The sequence below is a fragment of the Parus major genome, chromosome 12, assembly GCF_001522545.3.
Source record: "Parus major isolate Abel chromosome 12, Parus_major1.1, whole genome shotgun sequence".
In the NCBI taxonomy this organism is placed as follows: Eukaryota; Metazoa; Chordata; class Aves; order Passeriformes; family Paridae; genus Parus; species Parus major.
The window spans coordinates 15,625,172-15,637,425 of record NC_031781.1 but is presented as its reverse complement, the minus strand read 5'-3'; the positions used below and the strand labels follow the sequence as shown (position 1 = coordinate 15,637,425).

Genomic DNA, 12,254 nt, shown 5'->3' with positions numbered 1-12,254 from the left:
ATTTTAAGCAAAGTTGTTGCAGGGAACTGGGCCCTCACCAAATACCAATTAGTGCAAAACCAGCACACCTCCTTTGTGTTCCCTCCTTTGTTTCATGGAATTTTGTGCACCAGGAACGAAGAGGAGAGAAGACCTGAGGAATGACTTGGCCTTTGGCTTGTGTGAAAGCACAAATTCTGTCTTGTGGTCCCAGAGACAGAGCTTCCCTCAGCCCCACTAAAGCAGAACCCAGACCTGTGCTGAAGGCCACTTTTCATGTTTTCTTGTGTCTGACTGAGCTGTGTTAAAGCAGGAGATCCTTTCATATCCTTCAGAAATCAGCTGCAGACTGTAAAGAGAAATAGCACATGAAGCTCACCTCATTCTTTCTTTTGGCCACTCTTCTTTTTCGTACTTTTAAAAAACACATACCTCAGATTTCTTTCCTTGATTCCTTCCTTTTAGAGGTTCCTTTTTAAGGTGTGTTAGGAGCATTCAAGGAGTCGGAAGCAGGGGAAGCTAATATAAAATGCAGGATGCTAATCAGGAAAAATGCATGAGCCAATGAAAGTGGAGCAAATAATGCAGTGTTTTGCTAACTTTATTATTATTTATTGTTAAATTTAATAATAATAATAAATTTTATGTATACTATTGTTATTTTTTCTTTCTCAGGTGTTAATATGTACCATCACTTCTGTGATTTTGTCAATCTTTACATTACCCAGCATATCAATAATTCCTTCAGTACGGATGTCAACATAGTCATGTGGGACACTGTAAGTCTGCTGTGCTTGTAACAAATTTGTATTTCTGCTGTATACAGGCTCTGAAGGTTTTAGCAGCCAATCCTTGGCTCTCTTGTGGCCATAGCCATGTGGAACTGATAAATTTCTGGATCTTTTTAATACAGGTGCATGAGTAATAGTTAGAGAACAGATTTTCTATGAAAAATCATGTGCTGTTGGAATGCTCAGCTTTGCTAGTGCACAGTTATGCCTTTCTTTAGTGTGACCTCAGAAATAACCTGACCAGTATTTCTAATCTGTAGCATTTGAAGTTTTAACTGGTTTTTGTAGGTTTTTTTTCTCTTGGAGTATTGAAGTAGATTTGCTCAACTGTTTCTTCTATATTTAAAAAGAAATGCAATCTTGCATGTTTGTAAATCAGTAATGTGCAGCCTGTAGTAAAGAAAACAGCTAAATTAAATCCTTATATATATATAAAAAAACAGAGTTTAATATTTAACTCCTTTAAGTAGCCTTCTTGCAGTTACTTCCCTCAATCACCTCTCACATTGCCATGATAACATAAAACAAGTTTTTAAGTGGGGCTGTTTCTGCTGTACTGCTGAATTGAAACCATGACTGTGAGTAATATTAGTTTTATTGGATAGTATTTAAGTTGTGAAGGAGGGTATTAAACTAAATAAAAAACTGAGGGATTTGTAATATGCCTGATAACGTGCATAATTAGGTCCAGAAATAACAGGTCTTGAATATGACACTTTCCCACACCAGTGATCATAAATCAGTGATCATGCTGAGTTTTCTTTAGTGTTTGGACAACTAAACTTCAATAGAGAACTGGAAATATCCCATTTGCTGTTTAATGAGAAACCTGTTTGTCTAGAAGAAACTCTTTTTTCTACTTCTATTGTATTTTAAAGCTAAAATCAGTGCCATCTGTCAGATAAGTGAGCTCTCTAGGTGTTGCACAGGGACCTGTTAATCCAGCTTGGATGGCTTTCTGAAAAGATCAGGTGTCAGACAACATTGTAAATTACTTTGAAAAGCAACTCTTTTGTCTTATATCGTCTTGCAGAACCAAATAACTCTTTCAAATGTACCTTTAAAAGTAGTGCCACACTGTTATCATTTTAAATGAGCATAACCTGCTCAGGCAGCTGGAGTTCATTGCTGTGTAAAACCAGGTGATGGCACCAGTCATCTGCTGATGAACTGTCTGTGCTCATCAAAAGGTGGACTTGAACTTATTATTCATTCTCTTTTTTTTTTTCCCTTGATGTAATTAGATTTGGCCATACTTCCTAGCTACTGTTCTTATTAAAGAGTAATGCCCTTAGATGTAGGTTAAACAAAGCAGAAAATGAGCAGGAATTCCAGTGGGTTTTGGTGTGCAGATCCTCTGCAAATGCAGGGAAGAAATGTTCATAAAGCACTTTTAAGGAGAGCAGAGAGGGTTAGAAAGTGGTGCTTTCATCAGTTCTCCACTTCTAATCTGTGAGAGCAGTTCTTGTAATGCATGGCCAGAAGGGAGTCTGGACTGTAAAATTCATTAAATCCTAATGGCAGAGCAAGAGGAACAGCTCTTGAACTGAAGGAAATCTGGTGCCCTTTAGATTCTTCTACATTTCACCAGATTTCTGTTCTCTCCTGCGATCATTTGTCGTCCTATTTTCAAATTTCTTATTTAGAATGTTCCCACACAACTTTCCCAGCAGCCTGAGCCAGCCCCAGAGTTGAAAGGAAGCTTTAGCAAGAATCTGCAGCGGGGCTACTGAGGGCAGGTTTAATTGCATTCTAAGAGCAAGAGGTGGTGACTCAGCCCTGGGATGTGCAGGAAAGGTGACACACTGAAGGCAGCAGCCCCTGCTGCTGGGATAATGGTGTAGGGAGTAGATGGCTCTTTAAAAGTTCCCCACAGAACGTTGCTGCAAAGGGGAAAGGTGTTACTGCTCTGTATAAAAACCTCCTAGGTGTTTCTTCCATCAAATCAGATCATTGCCTTTAATTTGTGAGACATGTTTCATATGCAAAACAAGCTTGCTGTGACTTTTTACCTCAACCTTCAGTGCTGCACTTGAATTTCCAGGTGGGGTTTCTTTTTTAATCTCAAGGGTTGAGATGCAGGCCTTCTACCATCCCTCTTTGTGTTTCTTCAAATATAACTTGTGTTTTGTTGACTCTGGGAAAAGTAGTACTTCTCGTTCCTAACTCAGAAATTATAATTTGCTAATGAAGAAATTGTCTAGTTTGCTAATTTATAGAAGTTTTTATTAAAAATTAACTGCCTGAGAGGTAATTTTAGTTGCCTGCCAGTGCAAACACAGAGTTTGGTGCTGTGTGATGTCTGTGTTCTGTGTTAGGCTGCCTTGGGGCCTGTGGTGGTGTTGCACATATTAACTGTATATATAAAACTCAAATAGAGAACCTGTGAATCATGAAGAGAGGTTCTCATGTGCATTTATGTAAGTGTTGTACCCTTGGTTTGTTTGCTTTCCTCCTAGAGCTCATATGGCTACGGTGACCTGTTCAGTGAGACATGGAAGGCATTTACTGACCATGAAATAATTCACTTGAAAACTTTTGACTCCAAAAGGGTATGGAATTCTATATTTTGTTTTAAGTCATGCTCACTGGGGACCAAATATGACGACTTCTCAAGCTGCTTGGGGTTATGGGTGGCCCAGAGGAAAGCATTAATACCTTCCATGCATGTTTAATTTGTGTAATATGAGTATTCTATCTCAGAAACAAGAGACAGAGCTGTAACCTGATTCTATGGTGTGGCTATCCTTTATATAGATGGACCTAACTTTTCTGTCCTGAGACACAAAAACTTGTGAGAGGTGCTATTTAAGAAAGGGTTTTGCTTCTTCAGGACTCCTGACTGAAGTTAAGGGTTTTCAAATGGCCTTTCTAAAGCCTTCTGATTCCCCCTGAGGTGTTTCTTTCCCCCTGTAACTCTTGACATTCCTGCTGCTTATCATAAAAAAAAAATACTACAGCAAAAAATGCATCTATTCATCCAGAGCTCATTTTGCCCTCTTCAATCTAGTCCTAAACTCACTAACTGGTTTCCTTCTCCTTAGTCCATGTTTGTTCTGTTTTGGGGTGCTTTCATCACCTCTTCCCACACTTGCCTGTTCCAAGTGGGAGCTCATTTGGGATCTTTGTTCTATTCATTTGCACAGCCGAGGGAGTCAGGCTGTCCTTGGCAGGAGCAGTAATTGCTGGCTCATTAGGAGCAGGGCTGGCAGGGAATGGGCCGGGGGAAGGCAGCAGTGGGGTGTAACTCGGGGTGTAACTCAGGGTGTAACTCAGGGTGTAACTCCTTGTGGTCCCCTTTACCCAGGTGTGTTGGGGGAAGGCAGCAGTGGGGTGTAACTCGGGTGTAACTCGGGGTGTAACTCAGGGTGTAACTCCTTGTGGTCCCCTTTACCCAGGTGTGTTGGGGGAAGGCAGCAGTGGGGTGTAACTCGGGGTGTAACTCGGGTGTAACTCCTTGTGATCCCCTTTACCCAGGTGTGCTTTAAAGAAGCCGTGTTCTCTTTGCTGCCCCGCATGCGCTATGGATTGTTCTACAACACACCTCTGGTGAGTCCCTCTACCCATCCGTGCTCACCAGGAGGGTGTGGCAGGGTGGAATCTGACCCGGGGAATCCCTCCAATATCATGAAACACACTGCAGTGAAGGCTCCAACTCCAAGCAGAATGATCTTCCCTAAAGATTGGGATTTTAAAGTTACTCCAGCTGGTTGTGTGCAGTCTCCTATGTCACAGCTCAGGAGGTGCAAATTATTCCCCTTTCATGGGTGGGCACTGTGAACTAACTGGTATTTTTGCAGAACACAAGAGCTTGAACACAGTCAGGCTTCCCTGAGGGTATTAACTCACACACTCAGGCTCTAGCACTAGAGTTATATTTCTTCCTAAATGAAAGTGCCACTTGTGTTGCACTGAATAGCTCAGTGCATGATACTGGGCTTTTGTTCCACGAGAATGGTAAAAACCTGATCTCAAAGCTCAAGTTTTCTGAGCAAAATAACTTTATATGTTAACAACTGCTTTTAAATTTCAGATCTCTGGCTGTCACGGTACGGGGCTGTTCCGAGCCTTTTCCCAGCATGTGCTGCACAGATTAAATATTACCCAGGAGGGACCCAAGGTGTGAGAACTGCAATATGGAGCTGGTGGTTCTTGCCAGAGAACAAACTGAACCCAGTGGGGAATGGGAGCGTATCTGTACTTTTTGTCTTCTTGTTTAGGATTTGGTTTTTCCCTGTGAAGGTTTCCCTGTTCAGAGAACATTTGTGTATGTTTGTGGAAGTTGCCCTCATGTCTTATTTCTGTAGGACAGACTTTAGAGCTTTCTCCTTCTGACCTTAGGGTCCCATCCCTGTATCCATTCTCTGTGCTGGGGTCCTTTGTGTCCTTCCCAGCTGAGTCAGACACGTGTTCCATGGAGCAGCAGTGGGGATCCCAGAGCAGAGCTTGCCCTTTACCCAAGCCCTCGGGTACTGCTGAGCTTGGCTCAGAGCTGGAAGCAGCAGAATCTGGTCCTTCCATGCCTGCCCAGCACCATCTGTCTGGTCTGGGCTTCTCTGTTGCTCACCCTGATGGTTTTTGCACCTTGCCCTGGTGGCCAGGGCAGTTCTGGGCTAGCTGTCTGCTGGAGAGTAGCCCATGTATTATTGCTGAGGGGCACATTCATGGCTCTGCACAGGCATTTAGTTATGCTTCTCCTGCTGACACTAATGGGAGTCATGCAGTTAAATCTCTTTATTTCACTTGGAATGCTCACCCCTGTGAGTCCAATTAATTAAAAGAGGTAAAAGGAGGAACTGTTATAGAAGTAAAATATTTTTTTTCCCCAGGAACTTGTGCACAAGGCATCCAGAAAGCTGCTTTCAAAAACTGCCATGTAATGTGTAATACAAAGGATCTTTTGTACTAAATAAAATAAATCTTTCAGAAAATATTTAGTTCTTGGTTAGTAATCAGACTTTCATGAAGGTTTTGATGCTTTGAATCCATCAGAAAATACAATGTGAATTTTAAGGTGGTTACATCATTTTTTACATGTGGAAGGAACATATTTAGTTGCTCAAATAGTTGCCAGAAATAAATACAGAATAGTTTGGGATTGGTTTTTTTTTGTGAGAGCTGCCTCTTAGCTAATACACTGCTGCTTCTTTCTTTTTAGGATGGGAAAATTCGAGTCACCATCCTCGCACGCAGCACAGATTACCGGAGAATATTAAACCAGAATGAGGTGTGGTCCTTTATATCTTTAAAAAAGATTTATTAGAAGTTAAATTTTGCTATTTGGGTCGATTTATTTTTTCAGGTACAGCCAAGATATCTATTTTCTGGCAAATCTCAGACAAATATGTTCAATGTTTATATTAATTTGCTCTAAAATGTCTTCTAGGCAGTCTCCATTTCTGTACCCCAGACACTGAACCTTGCTGCCCTTTCCAAATATCCAGTGGAAGACTACAAATGTAATACTAAGAGTATTTCCTCTGAGCAAACAGACACTGCAGATCTGATAAAGTTAAATTATTTCACTTTCAGATTATTCCTTTTATTTATAGCATCTCCAGAGTTGAAGTCTTACAAAACCTTTTGTAATGAATGCAGATTGGAATGCACAAGCCCTTGTATCAGAGTTTGTGCACTCAGAACATAATGAATTTTCATGTTGATTTATGGTTTTGAATCATGCCACTTCGTGGACATGTGTAAAAGCTTATTTCATGGTGAAATGATAATATTTAATGTTTCCATACCTGTTTTCATTCTCTGCTGTTAGTGCCTGACAAAAATGAACTGGGATTATCATCCCCACCTTATGTAGGGAGAAACTGAGGCTAGGAGGACACCAAATCCTTGTCTTCTTGTTATTCTCCCCAGCTTGTGAATGCTTTGAAAACAGTGTCAACGCTGGAGGTCAGGGTGGTGGACTACAAGTACAAGTGAGTGACTGCTGTGAGCTCGTGCTGCTGTGGCTGCTGCCTGCTGGGTCTGTCTGTCCCCAGCTCTAACCTGGGCAAAACCCAGGCACTGGGAAGGAGAAGTGTTGGCTGAGGTAGTCGAGCACACCCATTCCTTATTGCACTACTTAGGGCTAGCAGGCTCAGGTTAAAGCTGCTGCACAATGAACAAGGTTTGAAATCCCTTTTGTTCCCTCTCCCAAAGCCAGCTGTGTTCCCATCACCCTTTTTGCATATTGCTCTGCAGTAACTGTGTTAACAGGGGTTTCTCTTCTTTGATGTCAGGGTTTTATTTTATGTGAGCCTTAGTTTAGTAATTGATTTTAAATTGATTTAAAATAAACTGATTATTTGCTGCTCTGGTGGCCCCTGAAGACACCACTTGAGGTCAGTTTGTGGTGCCAGGTGTAGTAGGCACTGTGCCAGGAAGAAATGGATTGAAGGAAAAGTTCCCAAACAATTCATGCCTGTCCCACGTGGCAGCAGCTCCACTGGAGCTGTCATGAATCATGCAGGAGGAGTGGGAAACTGAAGCAGCACTGAGACATCTGTGTTCTGACCAAACAGAGACACTGGGAGGATGTTTATTTGTGTATTTTACATGACACTGAATACAGTTCAGAAACAGGTCTTTTATACTGGGTTTTTAGGTTTTGTTTGGGGTATTTTGTTCCTAGTTTTGGGTTGTTTTTTTTTTTTTTTTAAGATGATGCAGTTTTTTAAAAGGCAAGTAAAAAGAAAAACCCTTAAACTTACAAAAACTTTGACAGGAATATTTTTGAAACAAATTCTTGTGAAGTTTTGCAACCTGCCTGCATTTCTTTTACTTCCATGCTGAGTTACAGCATTTGTGATTCCTAGTATTGTTCCTTGAAAAATCAGTTCTCTCTTTCAGTATTCCCTTAAGCCAATTTTGTGCTTTTCCCATGTTCTGCTGGGGTGGGTAGAGCTGCCACATCATCACCACTTTTGCTGTGTTGTCTGCAGGGAACTCGAGTTTTCAGAGCAATTGAGAATTACCCACAACTCTGATATATTCATTGGGATTCATGGAGCTGGACTGACCCACCTGCTCTTTCTGCCAGACTGGGCTGTTGTGTTTGAGCTGTAAGTCTGTCCCTCCTTACCCCTCTATTGCACACACAACTGCTCCTGGTTGCTGCTGTGTGTTAATGAAGCCTCTCCCTGGTATTTGACCATGATTGTTTGTCTTGCAGCCTTGTTTAGACTTCAAATTTGGCAGCTTCTTCTCCTGGGGATCAAACCAGAGAAAGCTTTCATTATAAAATACAGTGTAATTATATCACACAGGCTTAGCCTGTGATTTCTTAATCTTCCATGGCATAAATATAATGGGAAAATGGCAAACAATGAGAAAACCTCATTGCTCAGGTTCTGCCTGGTGAGTCTGAGATCTAATGATGTTTTAGTGATCCAGGTGAATTGATTATGTGCATGTCCAGGGCTGTTACTGATATGAACTGATTATGTGCTAGCAACCCCCTGGAGGTTTTTATCTCCTCCATTTTCTGCTCAGGACATGAGCTCCAGCTTGCTGGCCAAGGTCAGTCCTGTGCTGTCATGTTTTGTCTAAATTACTCTTGTTAGCTTCCTTTTAAACATATTTGGTCACAAAGTAGGGGTGTTAGCAGACACTCCAATCTACAGAACAAAGCAGAAATCCAGAATGCTTGTTAGAAGAGCTCTGAATTCTCCATCCTGGGAAATTCTGCAGAACTGGTGTTTTGCAGCGTAGGCTTGGCTCGAGAGTGTTTTGTCCAGTCTCCAAATAAGTTCAGAAACTCAGGGATTGTTTTCCACATGTCCAAGAGCTGCTGCAGCTGGACAGGGACATGTCTGACCTGCAGATGTGCCTCAAACTGCCTCCAAGGCCACCTCTTGGGAGCAGAAGGCAGCCCTTGCTGCTGTTTCAGTGGAGCAGAATTTGTCCATGGTTTTGGTGCCTTAGAACTGGACAGCAAACATTTCAATTTTTTTCCTGTTTCACCCTGGTAACTTCAGCATAATCTCTGTAGGTAAATCTGTTTTTTCTGCCTGTCCCTAGGTACAATTGTGAAGATGAACGTTGTTACCTGGATTTGGCAAGGCTGAGAGGCATTCATTACATCACTTGGAGGAAAAGGAATAAAGTATTCCCTCAGGATCAGGTAATGATGGCCACACTGGAAGGGTGAGGTGCTGTTACTGAAGGACTTCACAGTTATCCTGCTTTACCTACCTATGTTCTGGTATTTGAAATATGATATTCATTCTTTAGGCCAAATTAACTTCCCTGCTAAGATTAAGAAATCATTTGATATTAATGGCTGAGAGAAGAAGAGAAATGAAATTAATTGGCCATGAACCATTCACAGCATGGCTGTTATGCAGTTCCTTTGCTGATTCTTTTGCCTCAGAGCAGATCAGTGGATCAGAAATAATAAATTAAAATGGCAGATCCTCGATTTTTTTCTTGCTTTTTTGAATGGAAGATGTATTGATTTTTTTTTTTTCTGTCTAAAAGCCCTCATCTTGTTTTTCTAGGGACACCACCCAACACTGGGAGAACATCCAAAATTTACAAACTACTCCTTTGATGTGGAAGAATTTATGTATTTGGTGCTTCTGGCTGCAAATCATGTTTCACAGCATTCGAAGTGGCCATTTAGGGTAAAACATGATGAATTCTAAATTAGACTTCTGATTGAAATACTGTTTTTAATTAATCACAGAATGGTCTGAGTTGGAAGGGATTTTAAAGCCCATCTCATTCCATCCCCTGCCATGGGCAGGGACACCTTCCACTGTCCCAGGCTGCTCCAAGCCCTGTCCAGCCTGGCCTTGGGCACTTCCAGGGATCCAGGGGCAGCCACAGCTTCTCTGGGCACCTGTGCCAGGGCCTGCCCACCCTCCTAGCAAAGAATTTATCCCTTGTATCCAATCTAAACCCACTCCCTGTCAGTTTGAAGCCATTCCCCCTTGTCCTGTCACTACAAGCCCATAAAAATATAAATTTCCCCCAGTGAGGGAAATAACCCATTGTTAATTAGTCAGACCACTGCTTAGCACCTTGTCTTTATAATTCCTTTCTAATCTGTGAGGTTTTGATATGTAAAAACTATTTTTCAGACTATTTATGGGTTTTTTGCACTGTATTTCTACATTCCTGATTCTGAAATACTCTTTATACAGAGATATGTCCACCCATTTCATGTAAGGTTTTCTGGGGTAGATCCAGGGTCAACAGACACTGCAAGCTTCTACTTTAAATTTAAAAACATTTTCACATTAGAGAGCACAGTCTAATGATTTTGCATTTAAATATAAACTTTGACTCTTGTCCCTGTAGTTATAAATGCTCCAATACGAGAAATCTGCACAGTAGGTTCACTGAGTTTTCTGTCTCAGAGCAGGTAAATATTTTCCTAAGTGAGTACTTAAAAATTCAGGTAATCTGGGTGTTTCCTACTTTTTCACAAAACCCAGCACTCTGCATTGGAAAGCTTGAGAAAATTGGAATAAAACTTGAATTTTTTGAGGATTCTAAAGGGAATGGCCTTCTAGTTTTTTAAGGGCAGATGATAAATTGTGTAGAGTGTTTTTGAGTTGCAACTGAAAGGAAAGGAACTGATGAGGATCCCTGTTCTTGGAGTCACTAAAAGCCTAATTTTCAATATTCTTGTTTCCTCAAAATGTTGAAGAGTTAATCCAGAAAACTTTTAAAATGAAATCTTTCCAAAGCCAGTAGCACAGTTCACCATTTTCAGTGAAGGGAATATTAAACCAAAGCTGAATTCTTTTTGAAATTCCCCCTGGAGCTGAGATGTTCTGGTGGGGAAAATAAAGGTAGTAGTTCTTGTGTCTTAAGTGGGGCCAGGAGGATGTGCAGAAGAATCAAGTTCAGTGAGATAAAACCCTGGAGTTGTGTGTTAAATTATGGATTTTTTGGGGAATGTATCCCCGTGCTGGACTTGCTGTTCAGCCATGCAGGTGGCTCGGGGCAGGCACACGTTTGTATGGAAAAGAGGAGAGTTCTGCTAAATACAAACATTTCACTGCTCTAATTGTAGATGGTATTGACTTCCCTTCCCCTGCAATTTCACAGAGTGTGGGTGCATTTACTGACCTGTCTGTACTGGTAGGGATGAGTTGCTGTAAGCACAATTTTCATATGGATCTCTCACCACCTTAATCAGTGCATAGGGGAAGCTGGGGAGAGCCGAGACCTTCATATATTTTCTGTATCTGGTGCAATTCTTCCTGGAGAGTGTTGTTTTGTGGAGAAAACTGTTTCACTTTAAAGGACCATAGAAGCAAAATTGCACTTCTTAATATGAGGGGAAAAAAAAAAAAGTGCTAGAGCAATACCATTTCTTGTATTTGTATGTGTCAGTTGGGGTTTTCACCTTGTGGGATTTTTAAAGTAAAAAAAAAATATATATAAAACCTAAGCCAGTAAAATGTCTGTGTTTGAATGAAACCAAGTCAAAGGAAAGAAGACATTTGATTATGAACAGTGTACATAATTTTTTTTATTAAAAAAGCTTTTTAATTAAAAAAAAGGTGTAAGATTTTTGGTAATTTGCCAGGTTTTAGAGGCAAATGGTTTTAATACTATTAATTGCAGGGACTCACATGTCTGCTTTCTCCTGCCATGACAGGCTGATGTTTTAAGGTCCAAAGTGATATTCAGGTCTATTTACTTAAGAACCATTCTATTTACTTAATGAACCATCATCATTCAGTGATGCTGCCACCCTGCACTGCTGGTTTTAGTGCAGGGGGTTTGAAGACTGGTTTGTGAAAATCTTTGTTTCTATTGAACTTCCTGTGAGGCTGCTGAAGGCAGTGAGTGAGTGCTTGGGTCTGCACAGGAGCAGCTAATGAGGAGCTGCTCTTTCAAGTGGTCACTAAAACAAATGGTTGAACATATGTGTAGAGGAGAGGCTGCAGGGACTTAATCCAAGGGCAAAATATCCTGCCAACATTCACCAGTTTCAGCAAATTTGAGTGCAGTGTCAACACTTGATGGCCAACGTGTTATTCAGCCTTTATGGCTTAATATTGCTGGGAGGAAAAGATTGTGTTGATTAACTTCACAAATAGTACAAAATTTTCTTGGCAGCAGAAGGAGGTTTGGTTGGATTTTTGGGTTTTGCCAATAAATCCTGAGGGAATTTGCACAACAGCAGAAGTCTGGATTGTGACTTGAAGAGCATCTGGACCATCTTGGGTCTGTCTGGAAGTTGGAATTTGAGGGAATCAAAGAGAGACTTATGGCAGGATATAGCTCTGGGTTAAGTTTTCCTACCATGGGAAGTTCTTTCTTACTTCTGATTTTTTTCAAATTTTTTTTGGTGTCTCCAGTTTACCCAAGTTTAGAGTCTTAAGGGGCACCTTGGCATCAGTGTGATGAACTCAGTTTTGGGACTTTGTGTAATGTTGCAAGTCCTGAATGCTTTTGGGATTGCCTGTTTTTCCTGTACAATGTCAACCAAGAGCTGGATTTGGAATAAAAAATAATTTATGGATG

General features: G+C 41.0%; 1 protein-coding gene across 8 annotated transcripts in view; it reads left to right on the top strand.

Moving 5' to 3' along the window:
• Positions 1–12,254, top strand: part of EOGT (EGF domain specific O-linked N-acetylglucosamine transferase) — a 19,983-nt gene extending 7,729 nt beyond the window's left edge. For all 8 annotated transcript variants that reach the window (XM_015640875.1, XM_015640880.1, XM_015640872.3 and 5 more), the window contains exons 9-17: positions 655–758; positions 3,230–3,322; positions 4,248–4,319; positions 4,804–4,890; positions 5,929–5,997; positions 6,642–6,703; positions 7,709–7,828; positions 8,787–8,889; positions 9,266–12,254. In XM_015640875.1, coding sequence (XP_015496361.1) covers positions 655–758; positions 3,230–3,322; positions 4,248–4,319; positions 4,804–4,890; positions 5,929–5,997; positions 6,642–6,703; positions 7,709–7,828; positions 8,787–8,889; positions 9,266–9,412 — 857 coding nt within the window. In that variant the 3' untranslated portion in view covers positions 9,413–12,254. The remainder of the gene's footprint in view (positions 1–654; positions 759–3,229; positions 3,323–4,247; positions 4,320–4,803; positions 4,891–5,928; positions 5,998–6,641; positions 6,704–7,708; positions 7,829–8,786; positions 8,890–9,265) is intronic.